We start from the raw sequence: 18,828 nt of genomic DNA on the forward strand, positions 1-18,828 counted from the left end.
GAAACCGTCCAGAAATTCAACGCATTTCACCAACTAACTCACACACCCCATACTGCGCTGACGTTGCACAGGAACCGAGCTGATTGGTTCCCTTCGCCCACTTGGCTTCTCTCTCTGTGGGCTTTTGGCCCACAAACATAAGACAACTCTAAAGGGCAAAGGAAATGTGCCATCTGGCGAGCCGGCGTTACACTTTGGTAGAAAGTCGTGTTTTTGCTTCGTGCAGAAAAAGAAACAGGCTCCTCGTGTTGAGACCGTTTCTTTCACCTCAGCACTTTGTGTTGCTCCGTTTGCGCAGCGCGAAACCTCTCCAGAGGTCGGCGTGAATGTCATTGTAATCGTTACTCTAATAATGTATGAATGAGAGTCATTTAGTGTTATACTATGTCATTAATTAGTGAGTTGCTGTGTGCGTGTGCGTGTGTGTGTGTGTGCTTGCCTTCCCTGAATCGGGACTTTTGCCGCTCTCCATCCTTCATCCTCCTCTTCCCTCGCTCCTCGCCCCTCCTCCCCCTCCCTCACCTGCCGGTGACGAATTGCCGCTTGCGAGCTGCATAAATCAACGCGCCTCCCTCCGTCTGAGGAACGCACCGCCCGACCCAACGTACGGACGCGGGAGCTGCAGCTAGAAAAGCACCTTTTATTCCCCCTTCCTCCCCTCCCCCGCCGCAGGTACCTCACCTGTGCTTGAGTGACGGCGAGGTGCGAGCAGCGGTGCGGACGCTCGCCAGCCCGCCCACCACGCCGCTGGAGGTGTAGCGTCCCCGCTGAGGCAGCCGTAATAGAACAGGCAGCCCGTAAGAGGCTTCTTTTTAGGACCATTAGTCAAAGGCTGGGACACCATCAAGGCTTTGATTACAATGGTGCTGCGGAATATTCCCCCGGGGTTCTCTCCTCTTCATTCATATTCTGCTCTTTAAACATCCCATTCATCAATTACCAGCGCCGCTGCCGCACCATTGTCTGTATGCCTTCGCAGCATCGCGCGCGCACTCAGACACACACACACACACACACACACACACACACACACACACACACACATGGGAGGGAGCACGCACACATTATGCAGGCTTCGCATTAACAACCCCCAACACGCGTGCACACACACACACACACACACACACACACACACACACACACACACACACACTCGTCTTTCACGGTATTCATGCAGGAGGGGTACAACAATTTTCAAGGCTGTTTATGAGCGTGTAGGGTCATAAAACAGCAGGATGTAGGATGGAATGGGTTTCAACCACTATGTGTATGTATGTATATACTCAAATAGTGGTTGAAACCTAACCCATGTTCTGTGTTTCCTGTCTTATTTTGAAATCTGGTTAGTCTGTTGTCAGCGTCGTTAGTTTTACTTCCTGTGTCCTTTTCTTGACGTTTGTCACCTGCATGTCTTGTTTTCAGCCCTGCCCTTGATTGTTCTCAACTGTTCTCCTGATCGAGTGTATAAATAGTCCATGTCTCCCTTTGTCTTTGTGGGATCACTGTGTTATTGTCATGCTGTTCCTCGGGTTCCCCAAGTGTTCAGTCGCTCTCTGGTCTGTGCTTGTTTTTCCTTAGTTACTGGTTACGTCTTTCTTTTGTACATGCCAATAGTTTACTTTGTCATTTAAAATAAACCTTTTTGTCTGCAAACCTGAGTGGTCCACATCTGGGTCCTTCCTCCAAATCCCCCAAAATGTAGGCGTACACTGAATGGCTACTTAATTAGGCACACCCAGCAAGTACCTGGTACCTAATCAAGTGGCCAGTGGGTGTACGCACCAAATATAGATTTTATTTTGTTTGGCACCAACATCTGTCAACTCTAGAGATGGTTGCAATGTTTGCGTCAGTAAGCGATCGAACACCTTGTACCTAATAAAGTGGCCTGTGAGTGTACATCCCAATTCTTCAAACCAGGAATCATGCTGCTGGATCTGCAGCGTAGCAGCGACTCTACTCTGGAACACGTCCGCTAGCTGTAGCGGCAGCTGGCTAATGTCCGTGTGTGTGTGTGTGTGTGTGTGTGTGTGTGTGTGTGTGTGTGTGTGTGTGTGTGTGTATATATAAAAACAAAAAACAGACCAAACAATAAAGCTCAGTGGCACCTCACGATGCAGAGCTGCACTTCCTGCTCCCTCTCCGGGCGGCAGCTTCAGGTTTCATTTGTCAGGCCACAGATCACTGACTCGTCTAAGAGCCACAGGGAGGCCGAGGAGCCGAACCTGGCGGAGCAATGTGACAAATGTGATGACGGGCTGGACGAATGGGAGGGGAGGGGAAGTGGGGGGTGTCAAGAAAGAGGAAGGTGTTTGAGATTTTGCGGAGACAGTTGGGATAATTCTTTGACTCTCTGAGGGCCTCATTGTTCTGCTTAGCTGAGAGAAATTATCGCTCACCCGAGGGCCTGAAAAACTCGGAAGGCCATTCTCCAAACACATGGTACATTTCCCACACGGTCATTAAAATAGTTTTGTGAAAAACGAGAGTCACGATTTCAAAACAACAACACATTAAGTGACATTGTTATCATGACAATGTTCATATTAAAATCCCCCAGCAACTGGTCCACCGACGGTCATAAAACAGCCTGGAACTGTCGTGACAGTGGCTCTTCACTTCGGTCGTGTTTGATTTTCACAATTTAAGATGAGTTAAAGTAGCAACACAGAGAATCATTTTCAAGACATTGTGGTTGTGCACTGCATGAACACCAACACAAAACAACTTTCAATCCACTAGAAGAGCCAAATCCCTTATTTCCTTGATGCATTTGTAACAATAACCATCATGATAATTGTTGTTGTTGTTTTTATGGAAATTGTCATCATCAAAAATGGAATTTTCTTCCTTGGTTTCACCAAACTGCTGAGATAAATGTTAAATCCCACTGTACCTTCTGATTTGTGTACAGAGGGACCACCGAGGCTGTGTTCAGACTGCAGGTGAATCTGATTCAAACCAGATTCCTCCTCAAGTCTGATTTTTAGGGGCTGACTGTCCACACTGGTTTTTTTTTTTTAGAAAATGCCCAAATGGGTTCTGGCTCTGTTCGGACTGGGCCACATTATTGACCCATCTGACAGGTTGCTGTGGCAAAGACGTCGGAGCGGAGGCGTCGTCCAGCGTAGCGTGCAGTGTGTGACATCATATCATTGCGACAGCGGCACTTGTTGCCATACATGGCCTGGAGCTTGGCTTGAATGGAGCTACAGTATCTCCCCACACACCGATGAGCCAATGAGCTTCCTCCTCTGTCCAGGGACTGCTGTTTTCTACTTCTTCTACAGCTCCACACCTGGAATGGCGCCCTCTGGTGGCGCATTGGGTCTTGCGTCGCGTAGAGTGACGTCACGGACAGTCAAAACCCGTCGGTGTGTTTGGAACTGTTCACACTGAGACACATCTGTCCAAATGCCATTTGAAACAACCTCCCGAAGGCGGTTTCAATCTGTCTTGCACAAATCGTATTTCATGTGATTTGTGACTGTTCAGACGACAAAAGAGCCATCCGGTTTCAATCTGGATGGGCTGAAAATTGGATTCTGGCTGGCAGTCTGAACGCGGCCTAAGTGACTCCCACACTAGAGAAGGCAGACGTGAAAAACAAGACACAGGTGAGGCTCATCAGGTAATCAACTAAAACAGGAAGTAAAGTGGAGACCAGTCCGAGGAGCGTCGAGACTTCAAAATAAAACAGGAAATGACTCCCTCCTGCTTTCCTGATCATCACCCGTCTCCTCTCCGTTGCATCGCAATGACTCACATTGTGCAGCCGGCAACAGAAGCTGCTCTCCGGGCGCACATGGAGATTGAATGCGCAACGCCGGTCGCTTTGCAAGCCGGAGCAACAATTACGACCATAATTCATCCGGGATACGTAGGGACTTGAGAGGACAGTCACGAGCAAACATGGACATATAGGCAATGATGTGCAGTATGTAATTCCTATGAATAATAGATGGCCCACTGACACCGACACAAACATGAGCCCTGCATAGCGATGAGGGCGAAGGGAGAGGCAATTAAAAGGGACTGTGTACCGGAGCAGATAAAGACGAGCCGCAAAATAAAAAGCAAACATTAAACCTGCGAAATGTTGCCTTGCTCCAACTTGGACAAACAGTCGGCGCCCCCCCCCTCTCTTCCCCACACACACACACACACACACACACACACACACACACACAGCGCAACCCCCCACCGTCACCAGCCTGTTTGCTCCTGACGTCACTTCCATGTGATGGCTGAAGTGCAGTTGGAGGACAGGAGGTCGTTTTCTGGAGCAGAAGCGGGCGAACAAGCACTCATTATGCCGAAACGACATGTCGACTGGATGTTCATTTTTTTTTTTTTTTTTATAACCACTGAGTGGTGGCCGAGATTATTGGTAACAAAAGGGCGGAAATGTATGAAGCAGAGCGAAAAACGGCCAGTCCCCACGTGTTTCATGTCCACTTTGTCAAAACTGCATTTTGCGGATTTGTTTGTGTGAATATACAAAAAAAAAATTACGTGAATAAATAATGGACGTTACACATATGTTCCTTTACTCTGTAGCACTGAAGTTACAGTAGTTTCTTTATTTGCCTTGGTGGAACTTTGAACCTCAACTAGGCCACATCTCAGTTTCCCTCTTTAACAAGAAAAACAACAAAACACAACAAAAGTTTGTTAAATATGGATATTTTGCCTATTCAGCACCTCATGTCTTTTATTTTGTAGATCAGATTTTTTATTAGTTGGACTCTTATGTTATGTCTCATGCATAATCTTATTTTTTTTAAAGACGTTTCATGGATGTACAGACAAAAAACAACTTGTGTGTTATGAACTGTTTCCATAAAAATCAATAAAAATTGAAATGATTTTAGAAAAATTGTTATGCTGTCGTCCAGGGCTGACGACCATCCCCACACAGGAAACAGGAAGTAGGTGGTACCACACGCTCTAGCCACGCCACTTGACTGTCCCCCCCGACCGTCTCAATCAGCAGAGAGCCTTCATCCAATCACGTCCTTCCTCCTCTTCCTCTTCCTCCCCAGACTGAAACCCTCTCCTTCATGTTCTCCGTTTATTACCGTCACTGCACCCCCGTCTCTCCCCCCCCCCTCCCAGCTTGTGCAACACCCTCCTCCCCCCTGCTCCCACCCCACCCGCACCCGCCTCTGTTTGCCTGCTCTCGGAGCCGCCCAGGTGGGCCGGACGTGGGCGAATCGCAGCGCGCTCTGTGGAGGTTTGTCTGTGGAGCGGAGATAAGGTTGGGGGTCAGGACTCATTTAGAGTAATAACACCTGGGAGGCCCCCTCGGAGCGAGGGAGCGAGGGAGGGAGGGTGGAGGGGGGGGCGTGTGTGTGTGTGGCCGTGGACATTATGGGCATCATTTATTCAGTTTTCGGCCTTTAGGTGGCCCACAGAGGAGGCGCCTCACCAAAACCCAAACCAAACAAACGCATGAATAAATTATACACACTCACTGGCAGCGAATCGCACAGGCCGACATTAAATGGAGCCGCCTTCCAGTGGTGGAAGTCTCGAATTGCGAAGGCACCGTTCCCATTTTTGATCAAATCCTTTGTCCCTGTTTGTGCTTGACTGTAGCCATTTCCAAACCACCTCCACTTGCACCAAGGATTCAAGCTTCTTCTTTCATCACAATCACAGCTTTCACATTCAAATGGCCTCACTCACTGATGTGATGGGTGACAGTGGGCAAACCTTTTGACTGGTGGGGCCACAATGGGCTCTGAAATTTGGGCTTAGGAGCCAGAACAGGAGCAGATGCATGGTGACCCATCATGTATATTATGGGATACGTAAAAAAAAAAAAAAAAAAAAAAGGAAAAAAAAGCTTTAATGTCAATTGAAAATGAAGCAAAGTGTTACAACAGTATTTAGCTCTTTATTGAAATGACTTTTAAAACACTAAAAATGTTATTTTATGAATCACTTTTTAACTTGCTAACAGCATAATTTCTGCAAGTTCAGCGGGCCGGATTAACAAGCTCAACGGGCCTCACATGGCCCCCAGGTCCGTAGTTTGCCCATGCCTGGCTGGCGTAGCTAGTTATCCACCTCATGCGGAGAGACTCAGCATCAAAGGTGGACGGGATTCGCAGGAGCTCGTGGCTCGTTTGACGCCTCCTCTTGAATCCACCTCCTCTCCTCCCTTGGTGTCAGCGGCCCGGCCGTCCAGGTCCGTGTCGAGTGTCCCGCTTTGAGAGGTTCCCGACGAGACTCCAAGTCACCCCGCTCCCTTATTTATATTTATTTCATTTCTTCTTCTTTCAACCACCCTCCACCCGCCACCCCCCCCACACACACACACACATTTTCCCGCTGTCACCTTTGTCTTTGTGTCTGCCACAGTTCTCCGCGTTTGACAGGCTGACACCAAAGCCCTGTTTTATTCCTGCTCCTCAAGCCGCGGCTGACACTTCATTCAGGTGGAGGGGCCTGCAGCGCCTGACACGTTACCGCCGACGAACAGCGGGAGCCAGAATATACATGATATTTCAACCCGAGGCGAAGCCGGGGCAAGGCGGTGACGGACGAAAAAAAAAGAAAGAAAAGAAAACGAAGGCTGCGGTGACGGAACGCACACAAAGGAAAGCAAAGGCTCGACCCAAGTGAAGGCGAAAGTGAGCCGCCGTTGACCTGAGCAAGAGGGCCCATTTCTTCCCCCTGGAAAAATACTGCACGTTCTAACAGCGTCTAACAGTCATCTTCCATGCAATATGTGGTTAATATATGTTTTCATTCTGGTTTCCAGTGAAACATGACCCACAAGATCAGTTTCAATAGGCCCTCTCTCAGATGGAGACAATTAAATCCTTTGCATTTAATTATCTCCATCTGGGAAGAAACCCCATTAGTAAATAACCTGGGGGGGCCCATTTAAAAACTCCTGCATCTGATTGGTTTAAACTATCTAAATAAAAGCAATCTTTTTTTTTTCTTCCCCCCTTTAACTCACAGTTGAGCCTTTTTTTTTTTTTTAAGAATCTCCGTTGTTCTTGCAAAAGTGCCATCCAGCTCTGACAATTCCTGTTGCGTTATTCCCCAGGTTCGTCGCAACTAAACGGACGCTGGTCAGAAACACAGCGCTCACACCGACTGAAAATGCTTCAACTGCGGCAGGGCCAGTGTGAAACGGGCAAGATTTTGGAGTTTAACTGCAGCTACCTGGTCGGGGCCTGACGAGACAATTGCATTAGCCAATTTCATTATTAATAATAATATTATCTTCTTCCCAGAAATACGAAAAGCCTATCTTTCACCTTTTTGACTTTTCAGAGGCAGTGAGCCACCGCAGCCACTTCAGGAAATTAGCACATGCTCATTCGACCCTCCTAAGTCCACCTGGTTCTTATTATCTTCCAAACATGTGGACCAAGTCTGTCCAAGAAGCCTTTTGCTTCTGCAAACATTAGCGCTCGAAATTATATTGCATAGTAATATATAGCTATATATTTCAGCGAATAATTTATGGCCTCATATTCTCAGTTCTTGCACACTAGGATTCGCATTCTTAAAAGGATTCTCAATGAGGGGAAGATACGTGACGGCTCCGCACCCAGCAGCCAATCAGAAGTCAGAGTGGCTGCTCTGCTGCTCGGAGACTGAGAAGATTGGCTGCCGTCGCCGGTCGCTGACCGTCTAGTCGTATGCGGACGCTAACTATCCCTGACTTGAGCCACTCATTGGAAATTGACTTCCCATCAGTTGATTAGGAAACCAACAGTGGCGAAGGAGAGTCCGTCTCCACCGCCCGGGACACCCGATCAATTAAAATCCCCGCGTCAAGGCGCATAATTGCGCCGGTTATTTAAATGGAAATCACCCCCTGTAATTAGGACTGCGGATCGGCCCCGCTGGGTTCCTGCTTCCTGTGTGCGGGTCAGGGGGAAATATCTTTGTTGCAAAGACGTGGCCTTTCAGGAAACACCTAATTGCTATTGGCTGTTTTCATTCAGCGTGACATTTATGAAAACTTTATAGACAGCAGTCGCTCCGGCGTGTGACATTTTGGATTCCCTTCAAAGCTGCAAAAATGACGTTTTCCTCTCTCTCTCTCTCTCTCTCTCTCTCTCTCTCTCTCTCCCTCTCCCTCTCTCTCTCTCTCTCTCTCTCTCTCTCTCTCTCTCTCTCCACCTTGTGGGCCACGGAGTTCCAAATGAAAACAACGTCAGCACCCACACAGAGTAAAATGAATAAATGAAAGCGCGATGACAGAGAAGATAGTGACATTGTTTTCAGTCTGTGAGGGAGGAAAAAAAAAAAAAGGCCCATAAATATGATGGATCTTGATGGAGACGACTCTCCCGCCGCTGAAAAGCCCCCCCCCCGTTCACAACGTAGCCGCGCCTCGCAGGTAATAGCCAAAATAATAAATGGATGTTCCAGCTTGTGAAAAGCCAAGTGTGATAGAACTTGGCTCGGGTCTGATGTGGGTTTGTGAAAAGACATCAGTTTGGGGGGTGAAATTGCATCAATTTGAATCTCGTTTCGCTCACGTTTTTTGACACAGCAAACCACTCCGGCGGCGTAATCGAACGTTTCCCCGGAGCCGAGGATGAAAGCCCGATCAGCTGTCGGCTTCTAAAGTGCCGGTTCCGTATCGTCTGAAACGGCTCTTTTAGCATCTTTCGCTCGGCTCCGCTGTGACAGATGGGGGCTGTAATCTTTGCAAAAACATAGAGGAAAAGTTGCAGTCAAAGACAAAGAAGATGTGGCTGTGCGGGGAAATAATGGGCCTGACTACTTCAGAGTAGCTTGGTGGTGGTGGGTGGTTGGGGGTAAGTGGTGCACATATCACTTTGGACATAGACGTTCTTCAATTTTTCCCATGTTATGCATGTACCAAAAATATGTCTTTATTTTCAAAGAACATCCAAGAATTAAGAATTAAGATTTGATTAAGATCCTTAATTAATAGGTAATAAGTCCACTATACGATGCTGATTAACATTATTATGTGTTTATAAGACTACATGAGTGTTAGCAACACCATTATAATATAGCTAAAATCAGACATCGATGCACTTGCTAACAGTTAATTATGCTTTTTGCAGCTACCGGATCTAAAGCGTTACAAATTCATGCTTTAAGTTTTTTTCCCAGCAAATTTTTTCCATGAAGCAACAATCTGTGCGGGTTTTTTTTTTTTTTCACAAGCAACGTCACCGTAGCTAAGTCGGCATGCAGCTCCTTGCAAACAGCCTCTGTCTCTCAGTTAAGACGTACAGCCAAACATTAGAGAGGCATTCATAATCCCGTCTCAGCCTTGAAAGAGAAAGACTGAGGATCTGCGGATCCACCGAGGATCCTCGGAGGTGCGCTGGCCGACAGACAATGGGGCCGTCAGAAAGGGGGGGAACATCATCTTTTAGAGTCCACAATGAGCGACATGCTAATTCATGCTTGGGGTCGTCTGGGGTCAACGCTAACGTTCCCACCAGCGCGCCGTCGTCTGCGTTTTCAGGGGGGGGTTTTTTGCGCATGTTTGGACGGCGCTTTGCCGCCGCCAGACACCGTGTCCAATGGGAGCGGTTGGCGTGACGGACACGGCGCGTTGGATCAATGGGATCCTGAACACACCGGCTTTGATATGGATCAGAGGGAGAGAAACAGTCGCATCGCCCAATAAAAAGAAAAAAAACCCGCGGTGGCGTCCCGTCCGGGTTCGACTGCCTGCCGCACAAGCTAGCTAGTCGAGCATCAGCTACTCCCGCTTCTGTCACCTCAAACTGGCTCCGCCGTTAGAAGCCAGTGGTGTGTTGGGGGCTCGGCGGAGTGTTTCCCCTGCATCCTTCATTTACATACTGGATCAGATTATATATTCCAAGGACGAGTCTCTGCGTGATGGATGCGCCGTGCACTCAAGTAATCTGCGCCAAGGTGCTACGTCCAGCCTCATATTTCTGCCCGGGAAAACCCAACAGTGCTAATGCGCTGCTATTGCTGCATCAGGGTCGAGACTTTAGAGGGAGGCTCATCAGTCAGGACCAAAAACACAGGCGGGGTTTACATCTTATTGTTTTAAAAGTCCAGTGTGTACATTTTCAAGGAAGCCCACCTGAGAGTGCCTTTCATAACAAGGGCACGGCAGGCAGGCTTCTTTAAATACCAGACTTCCTTAAAAATGGTTTGGCAAGATGGACACTAACTACAATAGGAGCAAGACCCTTGCTCAATGTAAATTCTTATATATTTATCTACACATATCTATATATATCTATATCTATATACATGAAAACTGTTCCATGGGAAAACCAAAATTACAGATTTTTTTGTACTGTATTTTATTGTAATGTAGACTTATTAATGTATTTGGGGGCAGTATGTTGAACTTCTACCAATATAAAATTCATGAATCAAGCCAAACTTTACACGCTGGACCTTTAAAACCCACACTGTGTAAATCAGTGCATGAATCGGGACAGAAACGCAAGCAGCCAGAGGGAAAAAACTGTTTTGTTTTTTTTCAAAATGAAATATGATTTATTAACAAGTTTATAAAACAGTGATTTAGTTACATAAATAAATCAGTGTATCAAATCTCAGTTTCAACTTCATCATGAGCATGTTGACATGGTTGTACAATCATTTTCTCTAACCAAACAAAGAAAACAAAAACAACTTCCAAACAGAACGCCGCTACAAAAACGCTTCTAATGAGGAGGGGTGGGGGGGTAGAACAGGAGACGAAACGGAGAAGGAAACACGCGAGGTGAGCTTTTTCAAAGCGCGGGACGCACAGCCGCTTCGGCTAAAAATATTAAAAAGACACTAGAGAGGTTTTTCTTTTTTCTTTTTTTCTTCTTTTTTTTTTCTTTTATAACCGAAAGACAGTCGGCGACGGCTGAGCAGAGTTTTGGTGGTTAGAAAATCCCATTTGGTTACTTTAAAGCGTTAAGACAAGGCAAGAAAGAAGAAGGCTGTTCTTGTGTGAGGAGTTTCAAGAGAGAAAGCAAGAGACATAAAAAAAAAAAAAGGATGTTTAGAGAGAGACGGGACGCAAAGGAAGAGGAAGAAGAAAAAGCGGAAGAGTGGAGGACCTTTAGTCAAGAGCAGAGGTGGGCAAACTTCTTGACTGGTGGGGCCACAATGGGTTGTAAAATGTGACAGAGGGGCCGGCCGGAGCAGGAGCAGATGGATGGATGGAGTTGTTTCAATGTAACAACAGTGTTACGACAAAATATGTGTCTTTGAAGCCCCACTGTGTTTAGTTTTCCATTGAAATGACCCCTAAAACGCTGGAAAAAATGGATGAAATACAGCTGTTTTATTACTTACTATGAATATAATTTCTCAAAAGTTTGGCAGGCCAGATTAAAAAGCTTAACGGGCCGCATATGAACCCCGGGCCATAGTTTGCCCACCTCTGGCGTAGAGCAACTTTCTGTCCTGCACAAAGTCGAGATGTCCGAAGAAGAAGGAGAAGAAGAAGAAGAAGAAGAAGAAGAAGAAGAAGAAGAAGAAGAAGGCGTGGTGGGACTCGAGTCCCTGCGGAGGGAAACACGAGGGCCTCCAGTCTCCAGTCACATGACCCAAAGGGCAGAGAGGGGAGGGGTTTGAGAGGGGAAGAGGGGGGGAAGGTGTGTTTGGGGGGGGGGGGGGTGCTGCATGCTTTGCATGTCCCACTTCCTGTCCACCACTGGCCACTTCTTTTGTGTGTCGCGTCGCCGGAGCGTGTGGCCCCGCCCACCCAAGTCCAACATCATCTTCAATGTCCTTCTGATATGTTGTCGTTTTTCCTCTTTTTTTTTTGTCCCAAAAGCCAAAAGTACTGCAGCTTCAAGTATTGTGCCTTACATAGAATATTTAGTCATAAATTAGTTAACATATACATTTTTTTTTTCTCAATACTCAGACATATACTTTCATATATACAGGACAATAAAATGCTTTTGTTTTGTTTTTTTCATTTCTCTACTTTTTCTCTGCCGTTTTTTTCTTCTTTTTTTTTTAAAGAGAAATCCCTGAGAATGTGCTGCTGACGGCTGCCAAGTCTTCTCACGAGCGAGCGCTGCGACAAACGTGTGTGTTTTATTTTTTTTTTGTATTTTTGCCTCGTCGCAAAAAAAAAAAAAAAAAAAAAAAAAACGAAAAAAAAAACCCCCACGTCTCGCAAAAACAAACACGCCGAAGCGCCGCCAAAAAAACAACAACAACAACAATCAGCCAATGAGATTGGGCGCACTGCCGAACCTCAGCTGATGAATTACGTCTCTTGAATTCGGAGCTTTTTTCCTCTCCAACTCCGACGGGCCGACGAGGGACCTCGAGGCGGGGGTGGGGCGGTGGGGGCGGGGGGCGGGGGGGAGTAAAGCTCGGGTTACGGGTAAGAGGTACTTGTCACTTCGGATGGAGTTGCTCCATTTGGTTTTAAAGCCGGTCTCGTCTTAGATCTTGAGGCTCTGAACGTTGCTGGGGGGAGGAGTGCAAGGTGGACGCCGCTGCCGCTGGACACGCTGGCGGTTTCTATTCAGTGTGAAACTCTTCCGACACTCTCGCTCTCTCGCTCACACGCACGCACGCAAAACTTCCTTCGCTTTACACATTTGTTTGTTTTTTTGATACACACTAATACTAGCTGCTGCTGCTGCTGCTTTTCCCGTTTTACAGTGTTATGCTTCCATTGTTTTTTTTTTTTTAAAAATTTAAAAAACAACAATTCTGAGAGAAAGTTCGCCCCTTAAAGCACATTTCGCATGAAATCCCACGGCGATCGGCGAGGAGTCAGTCTGCGCTCGGCCCGGCGGTGAAAAGCAAAGATTTCACTCGGGGCGACGCAACGTCTTCCTCGACTTCAGCTCCACGGCGTTCCTCACATTCGCACACAACGTTGTTTCGCGTAGGATTTTCACTTCAAGTTTTAAAAGAAAAGGACGAAGCGACGAGACTCAAGTAATACGGTTGGCTGAATCCAGCAGTTTGTTTGTTAGTCACTTTCTCTTCTTAGCCGAACCTCTCTCGAACGAGCATCATGAGCTTCTTCTTGCCCTTGTAGATCTGCTTCAGGTTGTCTATGAACTGCGTGAACTGGATGTGTCCGTCGTGCGCCATCAGGAAGGTCTCGCGCGCCTTGCTGAGGAACTCGATGAACTCGCTGTAGTGCCGCGGGCTGATGTGCGTCAGCCGCGAGTGCGTGGTGTTGATGTAGGCGCCGATGGTGGCGTCCAGCAGCTGGCGGAGCGGCGCCTTGTCCAGGGGCATCAGCTTCCCAGAGTTCCTCCGGCTGTGCAGCGCCACCATGCCCGGCGTGGTCAGCGTGCACCGCCGCAAGATGTCCGACAGCACGGTGGCGCACTTGACGCTCTTCACCACCAGGGGGATGATGGACGCCACCTCGTTCTTGCCCAGCGAGTGGCTGAGGGCGCACGCCCAGAGCACGTCGTTGATGGCCGGGTGCGTGTCCTGGTTGTAGCTGAGGTTCAGGTGCGCCATGGCCAGCGTGGCTAGCTTGTACGCCCGCATGGGGTAGCCGCGGTGCTCCATGTAGCGCGCGATGGTGAAGAGCTGCGTGTAGTTCATGCCCGTGGCGGCGGCGTCCAGCACGATCTGGTAGGCCGTCTCGAAGGCGATGTGGTCCTTCTCGCAGAGCGTCAGCGCCGACAGGGCGCAGTTCTGCGGGTCCTTCACGGCGCACTGCAGCGCCAGGGTGCGCGCCGAGTTGGCCAGGTTCTCCTGCTGGTGGCAGTCCAGGTGCAGGCGGACGATGGTGCTGTTGGACATGACCGTGCTCGCCACCACGCTGGTGGCCTCGGTGGGGGTGAAGAGGGTGAACCAGCTCTGCATGATGCTGTCCAGTGCAAAGACACCTGGTGAGAGAGAGCCGAGGTTTGGGAGCAAAGTTAGATTGTTCGTCTATTATTCAAATTCACGCCTTTTTGAATTTCCTGCAAGGCACCCATTTGAACTTGTAAAGATAAAATATGATGCCATTTTACATTAGACATGCACCTACACCCTAATGAGTAATCTTTCTTGTATTCCTTTGCTGTTAGTAAGCAGTTAAGTTAGTCAAATGTTGGTGTTTTCGGGTATATTTTGGTGTCCCTCACGGCTGAAACTTTGGTCCTTTCTCTTTGCTTTTATACATTTGCATTGGGTTTATAACAAATGAGTACCTAACGAGTAATCATTACTGTATTCCTTTGCTTAAGCAAAGTTAAATCATTATTGAAATTCTGCTGTTTGAGTATATTTTGGTGTCCCTCAAGGCTGAAACTTTGGTCCTTTCTCTTTATTTTTAGAGGTTTACCTGTACGCAACCTGGATGCCACGTTATGTCAGACGTGAACTTAGGCCCAAATAAGTAATTGCTCTTGCGTTAATCTGCTGTCCCCGATCCCGTACTCACCAGCCTCAGTGGCACAAGTAACGAGCCATCGCACCATCTCCCTCCTGCGCCAGTTCAGCGTTGACAGTGTCATTCTCATCACCTGCGAGAGAACGACACGGGGGGGGGGGGGGGGGGGGGGCAGGTGAGCGACGTGAAAAGACACGACGGCAGCTTTCCCCGAGTGTGAACGCCCGAGTGTGACTTTCTCACCTGAAGACCCAACTCCAGGGAGACCTTAAGCAGGGTGAGATCCGGAAGGCTGTCCATGAGGGTGGCGATTTTGAAGGCATCCTGGGCTAATTTGAAGATGTGTGACGCAGAGTGGATGTTTTTCTGGATGGACTCCAGCACTGTTTCTAACCAGCGAGCATTTCCTGGTTTAAAAAAAAACAACAAACAAACAGGTACAGACAGTTAAAGTCATTCTCTTCTCTTCAGCGTTCTTCACTTTTTAAGCATGGGAACACTGTGGTTATAAAGGGATCTTTGGCTCCCTACGGCATCCTGATTTGGAGCGGAGCCCGAGGACATTTGCCCTAAATTGTGCAACGTTGTCAGTTCTCCCAGGTACCTTTTGCAGCGGTGAGCATGGTAGAGGCCAATTCACACTGCTGAGTCTCGATGTGGCTCAGCGTGAACCAGCGTGGGAGGCGGTTGGGCACCACCGACACTATATGGTGAGGTCGAGACAAGTCTCCAGAGGGCGCTGTGGACTCCAGAACAGGCAACCTGACCACAGAAAAAGAAGAAAGAAGGTGGGGGGAACCGTTATCAGCTTTTTAATTGCACTTCAAAGCGGAGGAACAGAAGCTTTCACCCTCCAGAATATTTCATAAAGGTGAAGAAATTATCAAGGTATCGCGCTGCCCCCCTTTTTCTTTTTTTTTTTATAGCGTTGAAATCAATATTTTCTTCCTGAACGCCTCACCTCGTGCGGCTGCCTGCCTCAGGCCATGGACTCAGAGAATAAGCATGAGTGTAAAAATAACAGCTCAGCCGCTTTTCCTCAAAAAACCCACACCTGGTGTTCGCTGCTGCTAACGCGCTAAACGTTCCTGCCGTCTGATATCACAAACTCGGGGTCTGGGATTGAAGATTTTCGTGCCGGCGGAATCAAAAGGGGGCTTTAATTTGGGGGGGCGGGGGGGCAGGAAATAAAAGTTTTGTGGGGCCCCCGCAGCAGTTTGCGAGGAAACCAACAGCATTTATTTATTATTCACACATTTTATAAAACGGGTTTTTAGCTCCGGTTGAATTATTTAGTGAATATTCCGGCACAAGGAGGTTTTGTCATTAAACAGTGCCCCAGATAGCTCCCAAATCTGCTCTTCTCTAGTGCTCCCGCTCTCTTTCACACACATGCACACACACACACACACACACACACACACACACACTTGCAAGCAGTTACATTCAGAACAATCCAAAGCAGAAGATTGACCAAAAAAAACCCTGTATTCTAATAATACAATGAGGTGAGATCCTGATAAGTTTGCAGAGCAGGCGGATCGCTCGCGTTGCGACGCTCGAATCTCGCACTTCCAGAACGCGCGGCCCATCGGTATGAATTTTTTTCCTAAGCAGCCAATTTAATTTACGTGCGAATAAATTAGCCCGCGCGCTACTGTAGCGGCAGTTTAATCAGAACTTGATTAAATCTACACATTAAATGAGGAGCCATGAATAGAGATGAAGTCTTTCCTCTGTGGACAAAGCGATTCCACATCTAACCGGCTTCAGCAGGAGTTGCATTGAAAGAACGGCAGCATGTCTATGATTGTAGCAAACCCATCTAGGACACTTATTTTCCTGTTATTGGCTGCTGTATAGTATCACAAAATCACTTTATTGGACAAACAGTTGACAAACCATGACAACAAACACTTTTTCGCGGCCGAGACGAGAAAGGTTGGAAAGTAGGTCGGCGCACTGGCCCACTCACCGCATGGCCCTCAGTGCAACTTTGTACGCCAGCTCGGCATCGTGAGGTAGCAGGGAGGTGAAGAGATACTTGGCAAACGTGTGCATGGGGACGCTTTCCCGGTAGAGCAGCTCCCCGAGGCCGCTGTAAGGACCGGCTGGGAGTGGAGGAAGGGGGGGGGGGGGGGGGGAAGACACAGTGGGTTAACAAGTGCAGCTCGTGAGGCAAAGATTCTTTCTGACGTTGCCGGCGGGGAGCACCGACTGAACCGAGGCGTCGGTTTCCTGACAGACAGCACGAGCAACAAGCGGCTGGTCTGCTTTGCGGGGAAATTTTGAAGAGGATTGAAACACACTTGTGGACGGGTGCAAACAAACTTTGCCGTTCGACAATGGCATATCTCGTGTATTTAAGCCTGCATATAATATACAGTGCTGTCCACGTGCATCATATTCTTACAGCTTTTGGCACATTGAGAGGAAATGCAAACAATTTCAGCCGGTGATTAACATGTTGCTGCAAATATATAGACATTGAAAGTCCCCCCAAAAAATTGAAGCGACACAATATGAGTTAGAATACAGTAGCTGTGAGTGCAGAGGAGAGAGGGAGAGAGGGAGAAAATGCAGATTGGGGCATGTATCATTTTAAAGCAAAAAGCCAAATAAAAGGAGATTATTAAAGATTATGAAAGATAGAAAATGACGTTTAAGGCAGAAGTTTGTTGCTTCAAGGTATTATTAAACAATTTAGAGGGTTATTGTCTTTCTCGAAAGATTCAAAATATAAAACGCAAATTTATGCAAAGCTCGCTGGAGAGGCGGAGCCGCCACAGTGATTGGACGGTTGAAAGTAATGGAGGGGGGGGATGAATGAGGGTGGCCTTGAACAACGATGAGCCACATCTTACACACACACACACACACACTAGATTATTATCCCCCTGCTGTGAGCTTGTGTGCACAAACACACACACACACACACAATCGCACAACGTCAGCAAACACAGTGACAAAGCAAACAATGCGCTCGCACATCTGCGAGGGCAGCAACACAAACATCCAGGGTGTAAACGCACACTTGATCGCGCGGAGGCGACAAAAAAGAGAGAAACAGCGCGAGCGCGTCACAGATAATTAAAGCACAAAGGAGGCGCCTGTGGTTGGTGGCGTTAGCGGCTGGCGCGTCACTCAGAGGGGGGGGAACGTGTGAAGGAGCAATTTGACGTTTTGTGTCACAGAGAACGAGGATATAAAAAAAAAACACACACACACACACACACACGCAGCTTTTATGTAAGTAAGCAAAAAACGCAGTCCAGGGATTCGTCGACAAAACGACTCTCAACTCGTTGCTGTGTGATCGTCATCGGGCGACGGGGAAGGAAACGGTGGCAGTCGTGTCGTTGAAGGCGTGCTAGCTTAGCGACGGCGCTGCGCTTCAACCGGGCGTTTGATTGTTTGATAAATGGACCTGCTGGCTGTGGAATTAGACAATAACCCTCTAAATGAGCAATTGTAGGATGAAGAAGACAAAGAAGAAGAAGAAGAAGAAGGTTAGAAAATAAGCTAGCTGTTCATCGTGCTGCCCAGCGGAAGCTCTCCGGAGGCCCCTCGCTCACCTTCCAGCAGGGCGGCGGCTTGCTTCCGGAAGATTTTCACCAGCGTCTCGTCCAGGCTGACCTCCTGCAGCCTGGCCAGCAGCTGCTCCTCGTTGCGGCACACCTTCTCCTGGGCGTAGAGGCCGTCGGGCATCGCCCTCTGCTGGCCCAGGCCGATCAGGGCCGTCTCCACGGCCAGCGACGCCAGCGTCTCGCCCTCCTCCAGGTAGCCGCGGGCGGGGGAGCCCGGCCGCTCCGTCCTCCGACCTGTGGGGGGCGATGAGGGGGAGGGGTGAGGTGTGTGGCTTAGGTGGGAAAACGGCCCCTCCTCCTTTTGTTGGAGCCCCACCAGTATTGATAAATCAATTGGTCATTCTGTTCCTCTTTTTCCCAGCGTGAACTCTCTCAGGGACAGTAATCATGTGCTTTAACGGCTTAATGATGCCTTGGCAGACCTCACGCTCTGTCCCGGGAGGATTAGCTGTCCCTTGTGAATACACACACCCACACCCACACACACACACACACACACACACATCCACACACCCATATCTTAACAGCGGAGGTGCTCAAAGTCCTGATTCTCTTGCAACTTTTCTCAGCAGAGGCTCCGTCCAAAGAAAGAGAAAAACAGCCAGAGCACCAGGCCAGCTATGCCCCCCCCCCACTCCCTCCTCCCTTGCATAATTAATGCTTTTTAATTGGGGTGGTTTTCCTGACGCATCTCTTATTCATGAGCTGTGACTGGCGGAGGACCGGAGCGCTGATCGCCGCGTCGAGCCAAACCCAGGGGCCCCCACGGCCGTGACAGGGAGACGGAATCGAGTAGCAGGGGGGGGCGTAAATGTCGGAATCGCACTTGGGGAACGTGCGGATCTCTCCGTTGGTGCAGAGCGCCGTGCGTTTGTGTCTCCGGCGCTGCGCCGCGAGGACGCGAAAGGCGCATCGTCTCGGTGT

At 48.4% G+C, this 18,828-nt stretch overlaps 1 protein-coding gene and 1 long non-coding RNA gene across 2 annotated transcripts in view; both read right to left on the minus strand.

The window, feature by feature from the left end:
- Positions 1–3,569, minus strand: part of LOC142890545 (uncharacterized) — an 88,187-nt gene extending 84,618 nt beyond the window's left edge. The window contains exon 1 of the long non-coding RNA XR_012927086.1: positions 3,299–3,569. This is a non-coding gene — a long non-coding RNA (uncharacterized LOC142890545). The remainder of the gene's footprint in view (positions 1–3,298) is intronic.
- Positions 3,570–12,664: 9,095 nt separating this feature from the next.
- The window catches only part of LOC142890534 (zinc finger SWIM domain-containing protein 6-like), a 36,783-nt gene continuing 30,619 nt past the window's right edge, over positions 12,665–18,828 (minus strand). Inside the window, exons 9-14 of the mRNA XM_076029669.1 lie at positions 17,893–18,138; positions 16,293–16,428; positions 14,922–15,079; positions 14,561–14,724; positions 14,369–14,450; positions 12,665–13,826 (exon numbers count right to left, since the gene is read on the minus strand). Of these exons, the coding sequence (XP_075885784.1) occupies positions 12,964–13,826; positions 14,369–14,450; positions 14,561–14,724; positions 14,922–15,079; positions 16,293–16,428; positions 17,893–18,138 (1,649 nt within the window). The 3' untranslated portion in view covers positions 12,665–12,963. The remainder of the gene's footprint in view (positions 13,827–14,368; positions 14,451–14,560; positions 14,725–14,921; positions 15,080–16,292; positions 16,429–17,892; positions 18,139–18,828) is intronic.

This window comes from Nelusetta ayraudi, unplaced genomic scaffold, assembly GCF_046127955.1.
Source record: "Nelusetta ayraudi isolate G7.1 ecotype Tasmania unplaced genomic scaffold, CSIRO-AGI_Nayr_v1 ptg000026l, whole genome shotgun sequence".
Lineage (NCBI taxonomy): Eukaryota > Metazoa > Chordata > Actinopteri > Tetraodontiformes > Monacanthidae > Nelusetta > Nelusetta ayraudi.